Source organism: Marmota marmota, unplaced genomic scaffold, assembly GCF_001458135.2.
Source record: "Marmota marmota marmota unplaced genomic scaffold, marMar, whole genome shotgun sequence".
NCBI classification, from domain to species: domain Eukaryota; kingdom Metazoa; phylum Chordata; class Mammalia; order Rodentia; family Sciuridae; genus Marmota; species Marmota marmota.
Window position 1 is genome coordinate 1232085 of NW_025999925.1, and position 26579 is coordinate 1258663.

The 26579-nt window shown below is 35.0% G+C and overlaps 1 protein-coding gene across 4 annotated transcripts in view; it reads left to right on the forward strand.

Annotated features, from left to right (window-relative positions):
* Positions 1-18: 18 nt before the first annotated feature.
* The window catches only part of Cert1 (ceramide transporter 1), a 111550-nt gene continuing 84989 nt past the window's right edge, over positions 19-26579 (forward strand). For 3 of the 4 annotated variants that reach the window (XM_015497783.2, XM_048800128.1, XM_048800130.1), the window contains exons 1-2: positions 19-322; positions 5769-5903. In XM_015497783.2, coding sequence (XP_015353269.1) covers positions 227-322; positions 5769-5903 — 231 coding nt within the window. In that variant the 5' untranslated portion in view covers positions 19-226. The remainder of the gene's footprint in view (positions 323-5768; positions 5904-26579) is intronic. The other variant, XM_048800129.1, reaches the window with a different exon arrangement.

Below are 26579 nucleotides of genomic sequence, written 5' to 3' on the forward strand. Positions count from 1 at the left end.
CTGGAAGGGCAGGCTTCCTTCGCCGCTCGTCCTCCTTCCCCGGTCCGCTCGGTGTCAGGCGCGGCGGCTACGGCGTCGTGGAGGCTGGTGGACTTCGTCCCATCTCCTTTCCCCACCCGCACTCTTCGCTTCGGCATCCCCCGACCCTTCAACCCCGGGACTGGGCGCCTCCTCCGGCGCAGCTCACGGAGCGGGGGCCGGTCTCCTGCTTGGCTGTCGCGCCTCCATGTCGGATAACCAGAGCTGGAACTCTTCGGGATCGGAGGAGGACCCGGAGACGGAGTCCGGGCCGCCTGTGGAGCGCTGCGGGGTTCTCAGCAAGGTGAGCAACTCTCGGGTTCTAGGGCCAGCTGCCCAGACCTCACCTGCTGCGAGGCTAAGAGAGCCGAGCCTCTGAGTGTGTGGGGTGGGGCTAGGCAGGAGACACCGTGGACTGTCCCGGGGCGGGGGCTGCGGAATGTGCCGGGCTGTGTAGTGCCGCAGGAGTGCCTGGGCTAAGGGTGGAATGTGGAGAGAGGTCTTCTTCGCCTGTCCAGGGGCTTGTCAGTAGCTGCCGAGGACCAGAGAAAGCATATATTAAGCCGGGATCTAGTTTAGGAAGCGAGATGTGTACCGTGACTTGGGACCGGGGAGGCAGCTGTCCGGGGTTTAGGAATCTGGGTTGGGCAACGGTGGCGTCCGTACTAGTGGGCGTGGGGGCGGTTCACATCGGACCTTTCAAAGGAGATTAGTCTGGGGGTGCACGGCCGAATAGGGTTGGGGGCTCGTTGACATGGTTTTTGACAAGCCCAATTGACTCCTTTTATAGTCCTGAAATCTAAGATGGTAAACTATTAGGTGGTAGTAATCTTAAATGCAGGGAGAGATGTGATTGTGGAGCACTTTTATACTTTCCCCCTTACCCCTTACTCTAGTTCAGAAAAGAGCTATTGAATTAGCACGTGATGAGTATAAGAAATATTATTTGGAACTTGTCAGAGACCGATTTTTAGTCCAGGAAGAAAATTATTTAATAATAAAATATTTTTGCAGTAATGTTTCCAGGGTAAGGAAAAGATATCTTAGTTTTTATGTATTTTGAAAAGTTCCTTTTCAAGATTTTAGCAAGGGAAATAGTCACTTATTATAAGGCCGAAGGTGGGTGATCTTTTGATAGTACTTTTTTTGTTTTTAAGTTTTGTTATGGGTACTTGCATAGTCTTTTTGAATTCCCTTTCTGTTAAACTTTTAGAAAAGGCTGGAGCTAGCAGTTAACTTGGAGAGTGGGAGCTGGGGCCAGTCCTTCAACAAGCTGGTCATAAGATACCATGTCATGTGCAACCTTGGCTATTAAGAAATCACTCTGCTTCCAGTATTTATATTCGAATCATTTGGACATCATTTGTGGAATTATTTTATATTAGGCCTTTATAATGTCTTTAGAAGGCTAATAATAAAGACCTAGGAAAGGCATGAGTTTGTCAGATGTACGGCTTACAAGTGTTAGCTTTTATTTGTATAGCAGAAAAATTATGGCGTGTCAGTTGATACTGGGATTGCTCTTGGAATTTCATTGGGATGTTTTCAATTAAGTGAAGATCTCCAGGGTTTCTTCAAATTAAAAAATCCTATAATTTAGTCATCTGTATTGAACACACTGCAATATGTATACATTGTCATATGAAGGTAGTTATGAAATGAATTCTTTGCTTCTTAGCAATTCTCAGTTTCATCACTTTTCACTTATATGAGAAGTGAACTGCCACATTAGTATTGTGATATTAAGTGCTTTATAAAACACACTGTACTTTTTTTTTTTCATGCTGTACTTTTGACCTATTGATAATCACTTGGGGAAAGTTTGGGGAGCAGAGTGGCTGATGGAAAAAAGTCATGTGCTCTAAGTATTCACTGTATGCACGATAAGGTAGTAAGTATACTGTAGATCAAAAAATGGAAGACTATCTCTTTGGTGTTTTAAGTGTGTAGAAATACACTATTTGACTACTGCAGAAGGGAAATAACTTCGAGTTTGTGGCTGCATATATAGAATCAACGGAATAAAGTTATTGGTATTATTCTTGTTAACAGCTAAGAAGGAAATTTCCCTGAAATTTAACAATTTATGGTTATATGTAAATTTTTCTGGAAGTTTTTTGTTTTTTCTTTTTTGGGGTTTTTTTTTTTTTTTTTTTTTTGGTTACCAGGATTGAACTCGGGGGCATTCAACCACTGAGCCACATCCCCAGCCCTATTTTGTATTTTATTTAGAGACAGGGTCTGACTGAGTTGCTTAGCACCTTGCTTTTGCTGAAGCGGGCTTTGAACTTGTGATCCTACTGTCTCAGCCTCCTAAGTCACTGGGATTTCAGGCCTGAGCCACCAGCCAGGCTTGTTTTCTCTAAGTTTTTAATTCTTGATGTTTTGTTTGGCAATTCTAGAGCTTTGCACATGCTAACTAGGCAAGCACTCCACTGAGCTCCATCAAGATTGTTTTATGTTAAATACATATACCAGGAATGTTACATGTTTTTAAGTTTAAAGTACATGTTATATATTTCAAATCCTTTGTGCTTACCTGATAATTTAAACAAGAGTTAGATCTTAGTATCTATTCTTTGAATTGAGACTATAAATAGGTTTTTTAACTAGTTTTTAAAAACTAGTTTTTTTTTTTTTCTCCCCTGTTATGGAGTGGATCTGGAATGGATGTGTGTGTATAATTTATATTAAAAATCTGCCAGTCCAGTTTTTTTCTTCTATATGATAATCTGAAATACATGAAATATCTACAAAGCATACATTCTTTTAGAATCACTTCTCAAGAGAGTTAAGTTCCCGAAATAATGGATACACAATAATTCTGTGTGGTAATTACAAATATCAGGGTGGATCATGGTTGGGAAAAGACTTTTGCCTTTGTAGGACTTAAAAGCAACTAAGCCTGGATAAAATAAATTATATCAAACTGTTCTGAGTTTCCTTCATCCTTTATGGTTTTTCTTACTTCTCCACATACCTCTTGGCTGCAGTTCTTTTGAGTCCATCTCAAATATTGTCCTTTCCATAAAGCTTTTTCTTACTTCACCAATTATTTATTTAAGATCTCCTTTCCTTCAAATCCCCTAGCAATTTGGGAAGGGGAGGTGGGATGGAACCTAGGGGTACTTTACCACTGAGCTACATTTCAGGTCTTTTTTATTTTTTATTTTGAGAACATGGTCTTGTTAAGTTGCTGAGACTGGCCTCCAGCTTTCCATCCTCCTGCTTCACCTTCCCAAGTCACTGAGATTATAGGCATGCACCATCTGGGCCAGCTCCCATAGCATTTTGACTGAAACTTGATTTTGACACCCCCACCCAACTCACCTAGTACTAGTGATTGAACCCAAGAACGTTCTGCCACATCCACGGCCCTTTTTACTTTTTAATTTGAGATAGGGTCTTGCCAAACTGCCTAGGTTTTCCTGAATTTACTGAATTTGTGATCCTCCTGATTCAGCCTGGAATCTTTCTATTTCAGTTGCTGGATTTACAGGTGTGTACCTCATGCCTGGCTACTGATTTCTTACACTAAATGTATTTTCTTCTGAATTTATGCTTGCTAGACTGTTGGTGACAGGATTCCTGATTATTCTGCAGGTCTAGCATATTATCTTGTCTGTTTAAAAAGGGAAAGGGAGGAAATAAACATTATGAGAACAAAGCAGAAACCTGCCTTCCAGGTGTAATAAAAGCAGCTAACATCTGCTAACTAAATAGTCCTAAACCTTATATAATCTGTTGGTTCCTCTATAAGAAAAATAATACAAAATTATAGAGACACAATTGCTGGGGCCTCATCTGTCACTTTGGATAGGATCTGACCTGTGAGAGACATTGAAGGTTAAGCTTCATTAGCTATGCATAACTCTGCCTCAAACTGAGAAAATAGTACATGCCTGGCACTGTTCTTAGTCTATTCTTGCTTAATCTTTACTCTGAGATAGAACTGACAGAGAAACCAACACATGAGAGGATAAGTACATAACTTGACCACAGTCACATAGTAACTAGCCTCATGATGGGTAGTAATGGGAAACAAGAACTAATTTGTCTGTATATTATGCAATGGAAGTTGTTCATGTGAGTTTTGGAGCTGTATTCTTAATAAGATGACTATATAAGAAAAGTAAATATGCTTAATAAGTAAATAAGATTATGGAAAGTTATGAAAAGCAGAAGATAATAGAAGAGGTCAGATTATTAAGCCTTTCTCAGGAATCCAGGAACTTGGTAATTTGATAGGAAAATTGGAAAGAGGAGGAAAATTTAAAGGTTTAATATGAAGGAAAGATTGATAGGATTTGTTGGTGAGCTCTGTAAGGAGTGAGACAGAACAGTCCTGTTGAGTATCTTCTTTGACTATGCTAGGCATTTTCATTATGTTATTCAGCAATAATCAGGCAAAGAAACAAGCTTACAAAAGTCAAGTGATGTGTTAGAACTCTATTTACACATGTAGTAAAGTAGGTGGGTCTGTTTAATCCTATATCCACCACTCTGTTCATGTTATATACTAATCTTGATCCAGCTTTGAGTCTGTATAACTGTAGAAGTAGCAAAAGCAGTCAAGATAGTAGGAACTTAAGAAGGAAATACACTTTATAGGGAGGAGGTAAGTTCAGTTTTGCTTAATCAAGTTGGTACCTAGTGGTAGTAAGTCACAAGCAGAAATAAGAAAATAGCAATTAGGGAGCCCATAGAAAAAGAGTTTGGGTGAGTTCTCAGTGAGAGGTTAGAATAATGGAGCTTAGAAGATTTAAGAGTTGAGCCAATCTCAACATTCTGAATTAGGAAATAGGAAAACAAAGGTTTTTCAATGGTTAAAAAGCTTGAGCCAGTTTATTACATTTTAACAATCCATTTTGAAGTAGTTTTTGCAATTAGCAGTTAGTTTGGGGATTGTTTATACATAAATTCTTGGAGAATAAATAAAAATGTGAAATTAATATTCTCCTAGAGGTTATATTTCTACCTTTGCCAGTTTGTTGGTTGTAATCTTCACTATACATCAAGACTTTAGTAACACAGAAGTCACTTTTTAAGTACAGTATTAGAGAATGATAATCTTAGTATGTTTGTGACATCCAATTTTATGTTTGTATTTTTACTTCTGGGTTTAAAAAAATACATCCTCAAGGAAACTTGAAAAGTGAATTAATCATTTCAACATGTAGTATTGAGTTCTGTAGGGGAAAAATTAAAGTTGATATATACTTACTAAAGATTAATGATTTAGTATTTAGTTTTGATGTAGTTAGGACCATCATAAATTTTCATATGAAAATAATTTACAACAAAAATAGAATTTTGGCAATGATTGGCACCATACTACTGTTGATTTAGAAGACTATGTAATACTTGATGAAGGAGAGAGACTAACTGAACTTATTTTTTATTGAGTATACTAATTATGACAGAACAATTTAAATGTCACACAGGTGGCAGGAGCCAGGGACTACGAAGCAGAATTCTTAGCCAAATTCCTGCTTTGATTTTCTTCAAAGTTTAGAGGTTATTAAAAATGCTATATTGTATTTCTTATTTATTTATTTATTTAAAATATTATAAAGATTACTGAAAATCATTAGACGGTCTATAAAATCTCTACTTTTCAAAATCATGCTTGTTGAGTTAAGACTTTTCACATTTTGATTTTAAAATTAGATTGCTTTTTCAAAAAGTTTGGATTTCTAAAATACTGACTTTTTTCTTCCCTATCTCCTTTCTTTCCCCAACCACCCCAGTGGACAAACTACATTCATGGGTGGCAGGATCGTTGGGTAGTTTTGAAAAACAATACTTTGAGTTACTACAAATCTGAGGATGAAACTGAATATGGATGCAGGGGATCCATCTGTCTTAGCAAGGCTGTGATCACGGTAAGTTCTGTTCTTTAGGTATTCGTTAAGTGTCTTCTGTATACCAGTAGCTAATCTAGGTACTTGGTCTACATCTCTTAAGAAAATAAAGATCCTTGCCCTTGTGGAGCATATTTCATTCTAATACTTTTTCCCATACAGTTATTTTTGAATGTTTATTACTACATACTGTTATTTTATATAGACATGTAGTTTTTACCAACTGATGAGACAGGGACAGTTACTTGGTAGGTTATTTAAAAAATGAAATCAGGGAAATCATAAAAACATATGCAATATTATTTAAAATTTTTAACTTAAAATATATATAGTCATTTACCATCTTGTTGTGGAGTTGAGAGAAGTTGTTCCTGTGTTTACTATATCCATATGCATGATCTGCAGTTTTCATCTTTGATCTCTCTAAAATGGAACAAAAGTTTAAAGATACTTTTTAAAGAACCTAAGTATAAGCTCTTTGGGGATTTTTATGATTTTCCTTATTTGCGGTTATGTCACCTTTAATTTAACAACTTTTTCAACTTAGTTTACATAGAAACAGCCCTTTCTTTTTGTACTCTTAATTCATGTCTCATAAGGACTATACCAAGTTTACTGGCAAAAACAGATTCAGGAATGAATAATTGACTTTTTAACCATATAATTCACCTACTGGCATCAGAAGTGCCTTATTATAATAGATATATCTTACTAGTTTAGGTGGTCAGCATGCCATGGACATATCTAATAAAGAGCAAAAACAACAGTGTTGACTAAGACAGGACAGTTAAATGGAGATGAGTTAAGGGAGCTGTTATAGATAAAATCTAAAAATGAGTATGCTAAAATAAAAATACTGGTTTTATTGACCCATTCAAAGTCACATTTTCTTTTGATAGAATTTCTATTGCTCATAAAAGAAAAAGGTATACTCTATATTTGTTACTGTCTAAATCTGATTTATATATTATTATGTATTTAAGGAAAATCTTACTGTATTTTTCTCTTTTTTTATTACATTCTGCTCCAATTATATGTTCAATTTTAAAACAAAAGTTTGGGTGAATGTCAGTCAAGTTGGATAAATAGGTATTGTTTGAAATTGTTAATAAGGAAACTACTTCTACTCATTCTAGAGACAATTTTAAAGAAATATTTTGAACACAAAGGACCAGTATTTATTTTGACTGTTATATGATAAAAGTTAAAAAGTAAACACTTATATGATAAAAGTTAAAAAGTAAACACTTATCCTTAGTACTTAGTTGTTTTTGTACTCAAGAAACAACCGAAGGTGAATTTCTTGTCATTCTTCCTGAAAATTTATTTGTTTTTTTTTTTTTTTAAGTTGTAGTTGGACACAATATCTTCATTTTATTTTTATGTGGTGCTGAGGATCGAACCCAGGGCGCCCCGCATGTGCTAGGCGAGCACTTTACCGCTGAGCCACAATCCCAGCCCAACAACATTTATTTGTTTATAGCCTTCATTTTTTTTTTTTCTGCCCTTGTTTTCTTCCAATACACTTAGATGTAACTACTACATTCTGTTGAATTTTGTGGATGCCTTTTATCTTACTTATTTGCCTCTTCCCTATTTGACATTGACTTTGAGATGCTCTCTCTCTTTCTCTTTTTTTTTTTTTTACTATAAACATGATTGAATCAAACATAAACACTTCAAAATTTTAGTTATTGTCAAGTGTTCTGTCAAAAGTGTAGCACTTTTGGCTCCTACCAATAGTGTATGAGTACATGTGTTTCCCCATTCCCTCAAGTATTAAAAAAGTTGACTTTGTCAAACTGTTAGTTCAAAATGGTGTCTTATTATTTTAAATTGCATATTTTACTAATGAACTTGAAAAACTTCACATATGTTTATAGCCTGCTTATATTTTTTCTACTTCCAGTTGCTTGTTCCTCTTTTTTTCTGTTTTTTTTTTTTTCCTTATTAATTTGTAGAGGCCCTTTATATGATATTTGTCATATTTATTGCGGATTTTTTTTTCCTGTGTTGTCATTTATCTGATTCTCCTTTGCTTGTTTTATAGTTTGTTTAGTTTTTTTTTTTTAAGGCCTCCTAAAAATTTTTATTAACCTTTTCCTATATCTGGTTATGTTCACATAGGTTTTTCCTCCTCAAAGATTATATCTCTGTATAAATGTAGCTACACTTTCATCTAGAGTTTACATATGAATTTTAATTTCTATTGAAGTTATTTTAGTTTGAGGAATGTGTAAGTTGTAGCTTTTCTTTTTCAAATGACTAACTCTGTATCCTAATACCGTTAATTGAATAATTCACAATCCCCCATTTGAAATGTCACTTTCATCACATAAAATGTGTATTGTAGGTTTTTCTTAATTTCTTCTGTTTATTTAGTTTTCATATGCCTTCTTCCTTTAAAATTACATTGCTAATATTTCATCAGGTACTTCCTTAAACTACTAATTATCTATTTGTGAAGATATAAGAATTTATTTATTTGCATTTACTGAAATTAGATGTCTTTTGGAGTAACTGTAGAGTTTTGGTGTAATAGAAACAGTAGTGTCTTTAGTGTTGGCTTACCCAAGTTCTGTAGTACCAGTTCTTATTTTAGACATCTGACTTTATATAACTAATAATCTTGTAGACCTTTTAAAATTATCAAATGAGTGGAATTTACATTATTCTTATTATAGTTTGAGTTATAGGGAAATGTGACATTTCACGTTTTATTATTTTCAGAAGGAAACCTGAGAGGGAGTAAAAATAGATTAAAATAAAACATTAAAGCCAAATAACCTCCCCCATCAAGCCAAATAACTCTTAAATAGTGATTGCAAGAGGAAGTTGAAAGATCCTGACAAAATTATGAGATCAGTGGAGATGTAAAAGCAAGGGAAAGAAATGTTCAAAATTGAAGAGAACTATATAAAATAAACAAATTTTAGAAGTGCCACACAAAGAATAATTAGATATAAACTTTTTTTAATATAGAATTTTCTGAAATGATGCAATAGAAATGATCAGCAAAATAGATATCACCAAAGATGATTGGTACCATAAGTAGTCATTATACAAGGAACGCTAGATGAATGAAAAATTCGAGAAATAGGCCTTCTATCAAGTGTGTAATTTTGCTATATTGAACTGCCTTAGTGATAACTAAAGAAAGAGGAAGATATATGCAAAAGTAAAACTACTAGATAAAAAAATTAATTCTCATTTGAGGAATATTTGCCAATAAATTTTGGTTTTATTTTATTTATTTATTTTTGACATGGGATCTCACTATGTTGCCCAGGATGGTCTTGAACTTCTGGTCTTAAATGGTGCTCCCACCTCAGCTTCTCATATACCTGGGACTACTAGTGCCTGGTTCCTTGCCAGTGAATTTTTAAGGAAATTAGAATCTTAACTCTAGTAAGATTTATGCCTTAAGAGACTAGTAATATCAACTCTCCCATTTGGAAATAATGTCTTCCTTCTTTTGATAACATGACTTTAATTCAAATAATAGAACTCAAATACCATGAATGTAGAAAATATTTAAAGTATTTGGAAAGCGGTCTTAGAATAAAAAAAGGATACCTATTGAAATGTGAAATATAGAATGTTGAAATAACTTATTGGAAAATTACAATTACAAAATGAATTAGTTTTCTAGGACCACCATAACATGCTAGGTGGGCTTAAACAACAGAAACTTATTGCTTCACACTTCTGGATGCCAAAAGTCCTGATCACAGTGTGAGCATTTGTTGGCTGGGAGGGAGAACCTGTTTCATTCCTGTTTCTGGTGGTTTTCTGGCAATCTTTAGGATTCCTTGGCTTGCATATGTATCACTCCATTCTCTGCTGTTTTTGTGCTCACATTCTCAGGGTCATTCTCCCTGTGTGTGTATCTGTATCCAGATATCCCCTCCTTGTAAAGGACAAAAGTCAGATTAAGGGCCTAACCTATTCCAGTGTGACCTCATCCAAATTATATCTGCGTGATTCTATTTCCAAATAAAGTCACATTCTGCAGTACTAGATATTGGGACTAGAACATGAATTTGAAGGGACATAGTTCAACCCAACCCATAACACAAATTATCAATTAAGACTAGAACCCAAGTCTTCTGTTCCCATCTGGTATTATTTTATTACATGCCATGAGGATAGGAAAATTGCATATACACTGCATTTTATTTTGTGTAGAACTTGCATGAATATGATATAAAGCAGCTTTTTAAAATTTGAGGCTTACTGTTAATGCCTTCTGTTAAATCTCTGTAATCTGTTAAATCTCTGTTTTAGCATTCTAGTTTTCTTAAAAAGAGGGATACATTTTATCTTCAAGATTTGCCTACTTGAATTAGTTAGCAAGAAGCTTATTAGTTTTTCTAAAGGTCTTTTAAGCTTCACAAACATCAGTAGTTACTATTTTTTCAATTTAGCATTTTATATTAATTTATAAAGTACTTGAAATATTATGCATGGGCTGTGAAGTCCAACCTGGGTGCAGATCTTGACTATATTTTTTAATGGCCAAAAGGTAACTTAAAACAAATTACTAAATTTCTCTGAGCTTCAGCTACTGTAATTGATTAAAATGGGAGATAAAATCCAAGTATGGAATGAATATGTGATTAAAAGAAATAACATTTTGCTTTGTACAGTTCTTGGCACATAGTAGACTCTCAGAATTTCTTTATTTTGTGAAATATTTGTATTGAAAATAAAACCTATGTTTTTTTTTTTTTTTTTTTTTTTTTAAAAGGATAGAAGAAGCTGGCTTTATCAAAGGGAGGTCAAAGATGGAGTTGACTCATTAGAGCCAGGATATGTGGCATGTAGTGTTTGAAAAGATATCATACATTTTCTGTGAGATTTTCTTCCACCAAGTAGTTCTGTTTCACAATGTTAAATATATATAAATATATACTATTATATAATGTATTGTATAATATATTATTTATATGTAAAAATATATATGCTTTCTATGTAGTCTTTGTTGCGGGGGGTAGTAAGGATGGCACTTAGGGGCATTCTACCACTGAATTAAATCCCTAGCGCCTTTTATTTTTATTTTGAGACAGGATCTCACTGGGTTGCCCGGGCTAGCCACAAATTTGGCAATCCTCCTGCCTCAGCCTCCTAAGTAGCTGGGAGTACACGTGGATTACATACATGTGCCACCTCATCTGTCTTCTTTTGTTTAATTAAAGTGACAAAGCTGTAAAGTTACCTGCTGATAACTCATCATTTATTGAATTTATCAAAGAAACTGGCATTATCATTGAGCTTTTTCCTTGGAGTAAGTGCTGTGTAGACTTGACCTTTGTCATTTCTACATTGAAGAAAGAAAATCATGACTTATAAAGAAAGCTAAGATATTTTCTTGGTCTCCAAGTTAGAGAATACACATTTATCCAACAATTGTTTCTTTTAAAAATATTCTTTCCCATTAATGAGGAATCATCATTTGAAAAAAAAAAAAAATAGATCCCTTATAAATTGATCATAATGAATTAAGAACTTAGGAAGCCATGACCAGCTACCTCATCCAGAAATTAAGTCACCTCTAAAGTGATAATGTCTTAAGGATAAGAAAGAGGTTTGGGTAGAGAGTCCTGCAAATTTACACATTGATGCAATTTCATAAAGCAGTGCTGTTTTAAAGTGTTTTCATTTAGCTTTAAAGACATTAGGAAATTCACCCAGGTAAAGTAAAGATGCATCTTTTTTCTCTCTTGCCCCATGAAAATAATAGTTGAGGGGTTAAAAAGTTTTAAACCCCAAAAGACAGAGACTACAGGAGAGGATACAACAAAAGACAACAATGTAGAAGCTGAAAGCAGATGGAGTTAATTAATCTGAGAAACTGAGATCTGTTTAGGAACTTTCAAAAATAAAGGACATAAGTTTTTACATTGAAAGGGCTGATGAAATCCCAGCATTATGGATGAAAAAAAAGACTCACATTAAAGCCAGATTGTGGGAAATCAGACTTAGGAAGAAAGATAACCATGCTTCCAAATGGGGTGGGGGTAAGGATTTGCAAATCACAACAAAGGACAAGAATTCCAAATGACCATAGATTTCTCAAGAACAACTCTGGAAGCTAAAACACAATAAACTGTGCCTTCATTCTTTGAAGAAAAGTTATTTTTAGTACTGTATCTGTACCCAGCCAAACCACTAAGCAAGTATCAGGATAGAATAAAAACATTTAAAATACGATCCCAAAAGTTTACCTTTTGTGGTTTTTGAAAATGTCTCATTTTAGAGATACATACTCAGCTATCTAGAAATTAAATAATATGCCTTAAAGTTGCTTCAAAGTGATCCACTTAGGAGGGTGTAAATTGTTGGATATATAGATGAAACAAGAATGACCATCAGTTAATAATTGTAAAAGCTGAATAGTGGTAATGGGTTTATTATCGTGTTCTTGAATTTCGATTATGTTTGAAATTTTCCATAAAAAAATTAAAATATATCCATAAGCATCTTTCTTCAGGTAGCTTTTGGGGGTAGGCTTCATCAAAACAAGGCAGTATTAAATTAAAAAGAAAATGTGTTTAGAGGTCATTGTCCTCAAAGTGAAGTTTCTAGGGCAGAGTAGCATCAGTGTAAGCTGTGAACTTGGTAAGGAATACAAATTCTCAGTCCCTGTCACAGATTTAATGCATTTAGAAACTCTGGGTGTGAGTCCAGACCTTGTCTTCAACAAACTGTTCAGGTAATTATGGTGTAAACTGAAATTTTGAGAACCACTTTCCTAAAGCAGGAAAATTAATTGTGCTGAGATAAAGAATAGACATGACTAATGGTTTAAACCATCTCATTTTCTTAACTGCTTACTCTCTGGACTTTGATAGTTGCTCTGACATCTAAATCAATCTAGTCTGTATACATAAAGGCTGTTAGTTCTGACAGTCTGAATAGACAATGGATATAAAATGTCAAACTTAGGGAAAATTGTCATAGAAATGGGAAGAGTTATGAGAAGAAGAGATGAACATTTGCTTGTCAACCTGGCCGTCTGATTGGTACCTTGCTAATTTTGCCCATTTCCCCATTTTCTGGAATGCCTTTTTTCTCTTCCCTGTCAAAAAACTTATTTCTCCTCCTGGGCCCAACCTAAGTCACAGCGTTTCGGTGAACCACCTATAAGGACCCTCCTCAACTTTTTTGTCATTATATTTTTTTTTTCAAAGCAAAAAAGGACTGAGCAATTATTATATATTAAGAATTGTGCTAAGTATTTTACAAGTTATCAGGTAAAAGATGAAACTGATTACTTCTGGGAAGAGGAAAGTGAAGGTGGGGTGGAAATACTGTTGTTTTTTCATATTAAACCTTGAAGAACCATTTAATTCCTTAAACTTCCAGGTAGGTAAAAGACAGTAGTAGCTAAAAATAGTGGCAAATAGCCTCCTAAAAAGTTCTCTCCTGAAATAATAGAAAATAACTTCATATGTATAAATTCTGGTCAAAATGACACCTTTACCAATCGTTGTAGGCAAATAATGCCAAAACTACAAAAAGATTACATGTGGAAAAAAAAAGGTAACAAATCTTATAAGTTCATCCACCCCATGCTACAAGGCCTTGTCATGAGCAAAATTAAACCAAGATATGTCACTAAAAAGGACTGCTAGTGAAAGGAGAGTTGGAAGATCTGCCACAAAGAATGTCTATTGTCTGTCCCTAATCTGAAAACAAACAAACAAAAAAGTAACTGAGTAAATCAGAAGGACCTATAGGAAAGTGATTCAGAGTATGAGTTTTTTGTTGTCATTGTTGTTTGGTTTTGGTTTTTTTGTTTGTTTGTTTTGGTGGCAGTGCTGGGGATTAAACCCTGGGCATCAAACTGCTAGGCAAGGGCCCTACCTCTGAGGTACATCCTCAGTCCTTTTTAAAATTTTTATTTTGAGACAGGATCTCACTAAGTTGCCCAGGCTGGCCTTGAACTAGTGATCCTCCTGCCTTGACCTCCTAAATAGCTAAGACTGTAGGCATGTACCACCATACCCTGTAATGTGAGCCCCTTTTAAGGGCTAGGTAGCCACTTAAGGGATAGAGTCTGATAAGGGAGTAAATGTAATTGGAGAGACAGTCTTCTAAATATATAGCTCTGGGAGAGAGAAAAGAAAGATGAGGAGTCCTTTGGACATAGATGGTAAAGGAAAAAATACAAGGACCTTTAAAAAAAAAAAAAAACTCAGAAGTCTCCCAACCTTCTCCTTGCTACCAAAACAAAATTCTGCTTTCAACATCTATATTTTAGCAGATGACAGAAAAGGGTGTTATTGAACTAGAGTATTGTAAAATGCCCCAAACCACAAAAACATAATAAAAGGAAAAGTAAAATTTATAAAGAAGTAGTATATAAAATCAGGGGGAAAAGCTTCATCAACTGAGGAAAATTCCTCTACCTTTCTCCCCTAAAAATAACTGTGAAGCAAAAGAAAACTCCAAATAGGATTAGACTTCCACTGAGGTTATGAAAAATGAGTTTGAATCAGAAATTCAAAATTAAGAACATAAACTTACCAAAGAACATGAGAAAATGAAAAGCATTTGTTCAAGAAAAAAATGAAAGAAAATAACAATATAAAATCTATATTAAGGGGATGGGGATGTGGCTCAAGTGATAGCGCGCTCACCTGGCATGCGTGCGGCCCGGGTTCAATCCTCAGCACCACATACAAACAAAGATGTTGTGTCTGCCAAAAACTAAAAAATATTTTTTAAAAATCTATATTAAATGAAGAAGAAAAAAATACCAGATATTGAAGGAAGAATAGATTGAAATGAAAATTTAGTAAGATGTAAACAACTAAGAGAATGAAAGTAAGGTAAAAAAAAAAAATCAAAAAGAAATTAGTGGAAATGGAAGGTAGGTAAAGAAAGAATAATATTCATATTATTGGCATAACTGAAGAAGAAGAAAAAATTTAATGAAACAATATTTAAAACTGTAATCCAGGAAAACTTTCTAGGAACAGGGAAAGAATTGGATGTATACATTTAAAAAGTTCACCAGATAACTTGGGAAAATTAGCCCAGTGCTGTAGTATGAATTTTGAGTGTTCTCCAAAGGCCCATGTATTGAAAGCTTGATACTTGGCCCAGCTTTTTTGAGACAGGATCTCAGTAAATGAGACCATGGTACTCAGGTTATGGTGCTATTGTGAGGTGGTGGAACTTTTAGGAGGTGGGGCCTAGTGGAAAGAAGTTGGGTTATTAGTGCTGTATCCTTGAAGGGAATATGGGTATTCTGGCCCCTCCTCTTTTTGTTTCCCAGTTACCATAAGATGAGCAGCTTTGCTCCAACACGTATTCCTCGCCATGATTCTTTGTCTCACCGTAGGCCCCAAAGTAGTGGCTCTAACTAAACATGGACTGAAACCTCTGAAACTATAAACCAAAATAAGCCATTCCTCAGTTAAATTGATTACCTCAGGTATTTTGTCACAGTGATGAAAAGCAGACAAGCTCACCCAGAATGATTAAGATACATACTAGCCAAGAACACTGGCACATGCCTATAATCCCAGCAGTTTAGGAGGCTGAGGCAGGAGGATCACAAGTTCAAAGCCAGCATCAGAAAAGTGAGGCTCTAAGCAACTCAGTGAGACCCTGTATCCAAATAAAATACAAAATAGGGCTGGGGATGTGGCTCAGTGGCCAAGTGCCCCTGAGTTCAATCCCCGGTATCCCCCCCACCTCCCAAAAACAGATAATACTAAAACTGTTAAATTTCAAACATAAAATCCTTAAGACCTTCAGGCAAAAAGGACTAATCATAAAAGCAGAGAAATTAGATTAGCAGTTGACTTTGCAAAGATAACAGACGGTAACAAGACATTTTTTAAAAAAGTCACAAGTGTGAACCAAGGATCTTACATCCATCCAAGTAATCCTTTAAATATTGAGACTTTAGAGAAAGCATTTAAAATTATGTTTAACTGATAAAAATAAAAATTTTAAATTTTAGAAGAATTATAGTGAATATATTTGCTGAGAATTTAATACTATTTTTTAAAAATTCATACTTCGGGCCTAGGGTGGTAGCTCAGTGGTAGAGCCTGTGCCTAGCATGTATAAGGCACTGGGTTCGATTCTCAGTGCCACATATAAGTATATAAATAAATAAAATAAAATAAAATAAAGGTCTGTCAACAACTAAAAAATAATTTTTAAAAATTCATACTCTGGTTATAATCAAACCTTGGGAACCTACTTTTTTCTCCATATTTTAATTTTATTATAAGAATACATAATAGAGGAATTTATTGTCACATTCATACATACATATGATTTAACAATATAATTTGGTTAAGTGTTGTGGGAACTTTTAATCATAGACTACTATTTATGATTAAAAGTTGTTTCCTAGATATACAATTTGAGTTCAGGAAGTCCACAAGTGGGTTACAAACAGAATGGAAAAAGAATACATATTTATTTTTACTGATTCTCAACGAGATTTTACATTTTCTTTATCAATATAGCAGAAATCATGGCAATATTGTTAGTACTAGTGATTTTTTTCAAAATTACCAATGTTGTCAAATGGAATTACTTATATTGCAGATATCTCAAAATACTACTGGTTACCATATATTAATGTGTTAATTTAAACCAACATATTATATCTCATTAAAAGCTTTTTTGTTACGAGTTCTACCTAATGGTTTCCTTTATAATTTTATGTTTTGTTTTACACTTTAAAAAACGTTGCTCTGAAAAGGAGTCTGAAAATTTCATCTGATTTTCTCTGAGTTGTTAGGAACCTTGTATTACAAAAGACTGCATAGGACTATACAGAGCATTTTTGTTGCACTTGAATTTTGTTTTGTTTGCATACGTTATTGATATCTTTAAGTAATTTAAGATGAAGGAGTTAGTATCTGAACTTCTAAAGTGAAAGGATATCTGGCCTAGTGATTAAAAAACAAACAAACAAAAAGAATGTTTTATTATTTCTGTCTTCTCAGCTTCAGACTCTCCTATATTACAAGGTCTTGTATTGTCTGACCATTGCCTTCCTCTTAAATCTCATCTGCCTCCTCTCATGGTCTTACCTCTAGTCATGCTATATTTCTTTCAGTGTCTTTATCTAGGCTTACTCTCTCCTGCCACAAGTTTTTTTTTTTTTTTTTTCCCTGTTGGTACTGGGGAATAAACACAGAAGTGCTTTACCACTGAGCTACATCCCCAGATAAGTTGCCCAGGCTGATCTTATGAACCTCGTTCCTTAGCTTCCCACGTTGCTGGTATTACACCAGCAACACTACTCCTTACTTTGCCACAAGATCTTTATAATTGTGCTTTTCTTGCTATCTGGAATGTTCTTCCTTTTCTTCTTCTTTCATTCACTTTCATCCTTCCTCTCTTTACTCAAGTATTCCTTGAAAGCCTTCCCTCATCTTCCTGACTTGGTTACATGCTTTTGTTCTGTTTTATTGAGGCATAATTTTATACATCTTTATATGGGGTACCTTATGGTAATTTGATACATATTTACAGTGTATAGTAATCAAATCTGGGTAATACTCATTTCCATCTCACAAAACATTAATTATTTTATGTGCTGGGAATATTGTACTCTTCTAATCATTTTGAGGTGTATGGTAGATTGTTTTAACCAAAAATTACTTTATTTTGTGGTTATTCAGTTATTGTAAGCTCAGCAAAAGTTAGGGACCAGGCCTGTTCATCCTCACCATTGTATCCTTACTATCTTAAATACTGCTTGGCAAATCATTGATTCTTATAAATATTTGGGTAGTGGTTGCTTGATTGTATGGATGAATGAATGAATGTTTTAGATTATCACTGTCCAATAGAAATATAATGTGAATTATGTATGTGCAATTAAAATTTTTCTAGTAGCCACATTTTTTAAAAAGGAGATTAATTTTATTGTATTAAATTCAGTATATGCAAAATATTATTCCAATACAGTCATTAAAAAAGTGTCATTGAGTTTTGACAAGGATTTCAGACTTACTGCTGAATTCTTTATGGGGCATGAGAAAATGAATGAGATGATTTAGGTCTAAGCAAATGGTTACCATTTACAGAAATGTGAAAGACTACAGAAGAGGTTTGGGAAGGCAAATTGGTTGACAAGTTTGGATTATGTTGAGATGTTTCTTAGATATTCAAGAGAAGATAATAGAAGCAGCAACAAGTAAAAGTCCAGAGATAGGGGAGAGGGGTAGCTGGAATTGTATATGTTTGTGCACCTATGTGAATGTACATGTATCACATGGTAGTTTGTGTATAAATTTATTTTGTGATTCTTGAATCATTGAATCTTTCCTCAAAGTTCCTTTGTTTCCCTTTTTTAGTGTGAGTCTTGGATTTTTCTCAAATGTCTAATGAGTTTTGGCTGTCCTTATTAATGGGATATAAAGAGAAATTAAGCAGCTGGCTTTCAGAGAGAACTGTTTTGAAGAAAGAAGGAATAAAGTTGACTGATGGTGTCTTTCTGTATATATATATTTTTTTAATTTTGAAATAATTTCATAGAAAAAGTATAAAAATAATGTAGATGATTCCCCTGTTCACCAAGTACCCATGCCCATTTTTTCCTGGGTCATTTGAGAGTACATTGCATATGTCAAACCTTTTTTCCCCCTTAATACTTACCTGTGTAATTTCCAAAGGCAAAGGTATTCTCTCAGGCAATCATATTATCAAATTCAGAAATTCTTTTAATAAGTATTTTTTTTAGTTGTAGTTGATACAATACCTTTATTGTATTTATTTATTTTTATGTGGTACTGAGGATCAAACCCCGTGCCTTGCACATGCTAGGCGAGCACTCTACCACTGAGCCACAACCCCAGTCCCTCAGAAATTTTTATGTAATATCTTTTTCTAACCTGCAGTCTATATTCCACTTTTATCAGTAGTTCCAGCAGTGTCCTGTGTGTGTGTGTGTGTGTGTGTGTGTGTATGTAACCCAGGGTTCTCTTTAGCATTCAGCAACACCCTCCAGCCCCCTTCCCTCATCACTGTTATTACAGTTGTGCTCCACTGTTCCCAGCCCAACAGTGTTCTTTACAGCATATTTTTCCCCTTTATTACAAAATTCAGTCTAGAATGTTTATTGCATTTAGTTGTTATGTCTCTTCAGTTTCTTTTTTTTTTTTTTTAAGAGAGAGAGAATTTTTTAAACATTTATTTCTTTTAGTTATTGGCGGACACAACATCTTTGTATGTGGTGCTGAGGATCGAACCTGGGCCGCACTCATGCCAGGCGAGCGCGTCTTCAGTTTCTTTTCATTTGGAGCAATGCCTTAGCTTCTTTTTCTAGGATAACATTGATATTTTTTTGAAAAAAATACAGTCCACTTATCTAATATTCATTTAGAGTTTGCTGCTGCTTTATGATTCTATTTAGATTATATATCCTTGACAGAATACTACTAATGTAATATAGTGTCCTCAGGGTATTATGTCAGAGACACAGATAGTATCTGCTTCTCACTTATGCCCTTAATTTCAGGCACCAGTCAGAGGGCCAAGGGATCGTCCAGATTTTCTGCTGTATGTTTACTGTTTATCCTTAGAACTAGAAAGAAAGCTCTGTGACAAGATTTATAAGACCATGTAAAAATCCTATTTCTCATCAAACTTTTCTCTTTTTGATTCAGCAACCATTTATGATGCTTACTATCCAGACTTTTCTATAATGGTTGCAAAATGGTTATTTGCCAACTCTGCAAACTCCTTCGACATTTATCAGCTAGCATTCAAATTTTTAGAAATTAAGAGTGGGCTTTTGGATATGATATACAGTTTCTCCATAATAGCACTGGACAAGGAATCAGTTGTGCCTCCAAAGAAAGCTATTACACATGTAAAAAGGGACAAAATAATTTTCATCATCTCTACTGTTGTTTAGGGAAGGAAGTGCCCTGATCAATAGATAAATTTCAGTATTCTAATCTTTATAGGTTTGGTATACTAAAAAGGCTATCATTTTGATCCCTAAAAACTTGCTACCTTTGCTTGTAACTGAACAGCACACAAAGGATATATGAGTGAAGAGGTGATAATAGAGGTAGAGCTTGAAATTTTAGATATGGTGACAAAGAAAGAGTTCACTTAAATCAAGACCTTAAGGAAGAAGGACAGTAGAGTTAATTAGTCATAACTTTCCTAGCCTTGTAGTTGAATACACAACCAGGATAACTCCACATCGTGTACAACCACAAGAGTGGGATCCAAAAGAGAATAAATCATACTCTGTGTATGTATAGTCTGCCAAAATACATTCTTCTGTTATGTACAACTAAAAAAAGAACAAAAATAAGAGGGGGGGAAAAAGACCTTAAGGAAGTAACAGGCTAAGTAAGCAATGGATGAATTTGTAGGAAAGTGTTCCAAGAGGAGAAAAGAGCAAAGGCCATGAGGTAGGTTGGAAGAGGCATACTGCTTTGCAATGGAGAGTCATTGAGGGTTTTGAATAGAGACAAATGTGATTTGATTTTTCTTTTTTCTTTCCTTTTTTTTTTTTTTTTGTGGGGGTGGTGGTGGTGCCTGGGGGATTAAACCCAGGGACTCATGTATGGCTAGCACTTGCCACTGAGCCACATCCCCACCCTCATTTTCCTTTTAACAATTGTTTTGTTATGTATACTATATATAAGGGGTAATGATAAATAACAATGAAGAAAACAATGTCAAGATTTCTAAGTTCTTCTTAAATTTCAGCAGAGTTGGAGTACTATTATTTGAAGCCCCATATCAAAAATTGGAAGTAAGAAGTATTTAACTTACCATTTAATATACAGACAACTTTAAATACTTTATACTAATAGATTATCTAAAAAACATTTCATTTTTCCTCTTATATTTGTGTTTTCAGGTTATACATTTAGCTCATCCGTGTAGATGGAATTAAATGGACATTTTAGAGGCTTTACTATTTCAAGTTGAATTTGATTTTTAAAAAGCCTGTTTGTATTTTCCCTTTGAAGTAATTATAGTTATGCTGTCACACACTCAGTGTTGAGTGCTTTTGCTGTGTCATATGTCATTCAAAATGCTTTCCACATTTCCACCTACAAAATGTTGTATTACACTTAATACTCTGGACAATCCTGAAAAAGAATTATTACTATTACCCCCACTTTAATAGATTAGGAATTGAAACTTAAGAGTTTAAATAACTTGCCAAAGATCACAAGAGACCATATACCATCCTTGGATCTTTTTTTTTCTTTTATTGATTTTTTAAAAAAAATAAACGACAGCGGAATGCATTACAATTCTTATTACACGTATACAGCACAATTTTTCATATCTCTGGTTGTATATAAAGTATGTCAACACCAATTCGTGTCTTCATACATGTACTTTGGATATTGATGTGTATCACATTCCACCATCCTTGCTAATCCCCTGCCCCATCTGTTTCCCTCCCACCCCTCTGCCCTATCTAGAATTCATCTATTCCTCCCCTGCTCTCCCCCTCCCTACCCCACTATGAGTCAGCCTCCTTATATCAGAGAAAACATTTGGCATTTGTTTTTTGGGGATTGTCTGACTTCCACTTACTATTATCTTCTCCAAAGCCATCCATTTACTTGCAAATATCATGATTTTATTGCTGAGTAAAATTCCATTGTGTATATATATGCCCCCTCCCTTTTTTTAATCCATTCATCCACTGAAGGGCTCCACAGTTCAGCTATTGTGAATCGTGCTGCTATAAACATTGATGTGGCTGTGTCCCTATAGTATGCTGTTTTTAAGTCTTTTGGGTATAAACCAAGGAAAGGGATAGCTGGGTCAAATGGTGGTTCCATTCCCAATTTTCCAAGGAATCTCCATATTGCTTTCCTTATTGGCTACACCAATTTGCAGTCCCACCAGCAATGTATGAGTGTACCTTTTCCCCCACATCCTCGCCAATACTTATTGTTGTTTGTCTTCATAATAGCTGCCATTCTGACTAGAGTGAGATGAAAGCTTAGAGTGGTTTTGATTTGCATTTTTCTAATTGCTAGAGATGTGAACATTTTTTCATATATTTGTTGGTTAATTGCATATTCTCTTCTGAGAAGTGTCTGTTTAGGTCCTTGGCCCATTTGTTGATTGCGTTGTTTTTTGGTTTTGTTTTTTTGGTGCTTAGCTTTTTGAATTCTTTATATACCCTAGAGATTCGTGCTCTATCTGATGTGTGAGGGGTAAAAACTTGTTCCCTGGATGTAGGCTGTCTGTTCACCTCACAGATTGTTTCTTTTGCTGAGAAGAAACTTTTTAGTTGAGTCCATCCCATTTATTGATTCTTGGTTTTAATTCTTCCGTTATAGAAGTCTTATTAAGGAAGTTGAGGCCTAATTCCACATGATGAGGATTACCATCCTTGGATCTTGATAGGCTAGAAAATTAACATGTAATAGAAGAGCTCTTTGTATGGGTATACACCAACTATTCCAGGAAAGGCTCAATTGAAAATTGGTAATTGGTAAAAGAAAATCAGCTGATGGTTAAGTTCCTAAACAGAATATCAATATCAAATTTTAAAAAAATGTTAGGCAAGTTCAGGAAAAGCCAACCCTAAGGACAGCATACTTTTCAAAGAGTGTGTAAAACTGTTGTTTCTCACCATGTTGTGAAATATCTCAGGAGCCATTAGCAGAGAGTGGCTATGATATTGAAGGGGAAAAATACTCTAGTAGGGCTTTTATTTCCTTCCCCATTGACTTAGTTTTTATCTGTCTAATCGTGTGTGTGTGTGTGTGTGTGTGTGTGGTTGGACTTGGGGTTGAACCCAGGGGCATTTTACTTCTTTGAGCCACATCCCCAATACTTTTTCTTTTTTGAGACTGTGTCTCTGAGTTTCCAAGTCTGCCCTCAAACTTCAATCATCCTGCCTCAGCCTTCTGAGTCACTAAGATTAGAGTTATATACCACTGTGCCTAGCCATATTATATTGCGTGTATATGTCAGCATATACATATATTTTAAAATTAAAGTAGTGGACAGATTCTCATTTTAAAGGAAAGTAAGAAAAATATTGCATTATGTTTGGTGTTACTAGCCATTCAAAGTCTTCTAACTCTCCTTATTTTAATCCATGCTGAAACTTTCATATCATTTTTTAGTTTTTCTGGGTAGAATCTTATAAGGGACACATTTACCAGAAAATTGAAATGTCTAATTATGGTAAGTGTTCCTCACTGAAGTTATTAAATTGGCAGTATATGTTCATTGATAGATACCTAAACCTCTTAACAGCATGATTGTTTAGACTTAGTCTCCCTGTCTATGTGGGACACTGACAAGATCTAGTTTCTGTATTTGCAAAGCAATGTTTTCATTCCCTGAACAATGGGGACTTTCCCAAGATTCATGACTGTGGTAGGTTCTGAATATATAGCCAGTTGGCCTTCTGAAACATCTCTGTCCTCATTGGTGTTAGCTTGCGCAATGGTGATTGTCTCATGTAGTCCATCAGAGGGAATGTCTCAACCATAGTGGGGCTAAATTCAGTATTCTTAAGATTGGACAAATGTCTAGAATCATTTATTTTTTAACTAACTTTCATGACGTAGTACTAAGTGAACAAATCTTTTGCTTGATCAAGCTGTATGTTGTGCTGCCAGGCAATTTCATTGCCATTTTATTTAACTAAGCTATAATGACAAGACTGAGAGCCAGCCCTTTTTCCTTTTTCTCAGGAGCCTCCTGAAATGAGACTTAATCCTCTGAGTTGAAAGAACTGCCTTGCCACTGAGTACTTCTAGAACCCAGAAGTACTGAGGAACTGAGGCTCATATAGAGGAGGGCACTTATCATTAATCTTTTACTGTTACTAGCAGAGCTATAGAGGAAATGCCTTCTGCAACTGCATCTCAGACTGGTACTAATGTTTCAGTAATCTGGAAGGGAAATATTGTAGAGCTTACCTCACATATGTAAAAAGTGGCATAGTGAATCCTATCATCGTGTACATCCATAAGAATGGGTTCCTAGCTGGGCGCAGTGGCACACACCTGTAATCCCATCAGATTGGGAAGCTGAGGCAGGAGGGTCACAAGTTCAAAGCTAGCCCAAGCAAATTAGCGAGGCCCTAAGCAACTCAGTGAGACCGTGTGTCTAAATAAAATATAAAAAAGGGCTGGAGATAATGGCCCCTGAGTACAATCTCTGGTACGCCCCCCCCCCAAAAAAAAAAATCCTAATTAGAACAAGATATAGTTCATGCTTGTATAATTATATAAAAATGGATTCTACTGTCATGCGTAACTTAAAAGAACCAATAAATTAAAAAATAATTGATTTAAATGTAAAACAAATGTAAACTTCCTTACATAAAAAGTTTATATGCAAAAACAAATCTAAAAAGCCACATACCAACATATACAATTTTGGGAACATGAACAGTTAACCACTGGTGTGGTTATGTCAACCCCTTTCTAGAATAGTTTGACATTTATCTAATATTCACCTGATAAGTTCCAAAAATTTAATAGAAAAAATACAATAATCTAATATTCAGCTGATTATTGTATTTTTTCTATTAAATTTTTGGAATTCCTATTTGATGTTAATTTCACACATTGCAGTATTTGAAACACCTGCACCCCCCCAAAAAAAAGTGACCCTCTGAAATAGCTAGATGAAGATAGTACATAGAGTTGTAAAAGAGTTTGGAGAGTGGACATAATGGCTGCTGTCAGGGCTAAGGATTTTTGCTGGGCATATGCTGATTTTAAAAAGTATGTAAACAGAAAATCAAAAGTTATGTCTTCCTGGCTTCTGATCTCCATCTAGTGCCCCATATTGGCAGAACCTTAACAAAGGAGAAAGACAGTTTGCAGAATATAGATTTCAATAGCACAAAACAGTATAGAAAGGCTGATCAAAGACAATAATGGTAATTTTCACTAAAATCCCCTTGCTTTTGAGAATTCCCTACTATATGAATAGAAGGTCTCCCATATACAACCTATGAAGGACAGATACTTAACTTCCTCTCCCATCCCACCATTCTTATATGGTAAAATCCTCTTAGCATATGAGCATGCACATTAGCCATTTATACTGCTGTTCTGCTGTCTTCTCTTCCCTCCCTCCTTATTTCCCTCTCCAACTTTACTTTGATTCTAGAACAAAGAAACAGAGAACAAAAAGTTTTTATTCTGATAGTGCTGGCACAGCAGCATCTACTTTCTATTAGAAGCAGTGCCAGTAGTGACTTCATTTGTCCAGAAGGGGAAGCAGCTCTATCCATATAAATGATACCTGTGGGTGGGGTTTTGTCACCTAATCTCTCCTGGCTCCTTTCCATTTTCTAATTTCAGTTCTTCAGATTTCTTAGCAATGAAAACTGCCTGATTCTTTTTAAATAAATTTCTCAAGTGAACAAGAGTCAGTTTCTCTTGATTGTGATTTAGAACACTGATTCATGTTGCCTGAATCTAATAAGATTTATTTAACTGTCTTGTTCATAGAAATTTTAGTACTTTGTGAGTAAGAGTAGGTGCTAAACTTAGATAATTGTAAGTGTTTGACCTTCATTAGTTTTTAGCAGTATATTTGAAAACAGGAGAGAATTAAAGTCAAATCTCCAACAGAAAAAAAGCAGCAAAATTGAATGTAGTTGTGCATGCCTATAATCCCAGTGAGTTCGGAAGCTGAGAGGCAGGAGGATCACAAGTTTGAAACTAATCTCAGCAATTTAGTAAGACCCTGTCTCAAAATGAAAAAGCAAAAGAGCTGAAGCTATAGCTCAGTGGTAAAGCACCCCCTGACCCCACAGAGTTCAGTCCCCAGTGCTGCTAAAAAACAAGATGAAAAAAAACCAACTAACCATCTTTTTCTAACTAACTGAACCTGGGAAAGTTACCTGGTACAACCAAGACTGTTGGAAAATGAGATAGGGAACCTCAAAAAAAGGGGAGAGCTAGGGAAGAGGAACCCCAAATTCTGAGTTTAAAACTTTGTCCAAGTCTACCTGACTCAAGGGCAGCAATTATGTGAGATGGCCAGATTGAAAGTAGTTAAACATGTAATGGAACTTGACAATTTGATTCAAAGCAAGTTAATTGCTAGCAAAACAAAACCAGCATTTTTTCAGAGTAATATAACAGAATCCAGAGTTCACAGTCTAACATTTATAATGTCCAGTATTAGCCCCAAATTATCCAATATAATAATAAGCCAGGAAATTGCTATAGTCTCAAAGGAAAATACTTGAACAAATATCAAGCTCAAGATGAAACACATTAAGAATTATATGATAAGGATTTTAAAGCAAATATTATAATTAGGTTCATTGAGGTGAAAAAAAATGCTTAAAATGAATGAAAAAAAAAGATAGTAACAGCAGATAATTCAATGGTTAGTTAGTCTTTCCATTCCACCCCTCCCACCCCCAAACTAAAAAAATCTCTTGTAATGTTTCTTGTCATACTGTTCTAATCTAGATTTGGGGGCTTTCTACATAATTCTGCTGCTGGTGTTTTTTCTTATTGTCTTCCTAAGAAATCCCTTTGTTGCATTCTTGTCCTAGATCTTTTTGCTTCTTTTCCCTTTTGGTTACTCTATTGTTCTGGTGAAGCACATCTTCCAGTTCTGAAAGGTAAATTTTTCTTCACAGTTTAAAACATTTATGGTCATAAAGTGCCTGGGTATGAAACCTTCAAATCTCATTAACTCATGCCCACCCACCCCCACACTCCC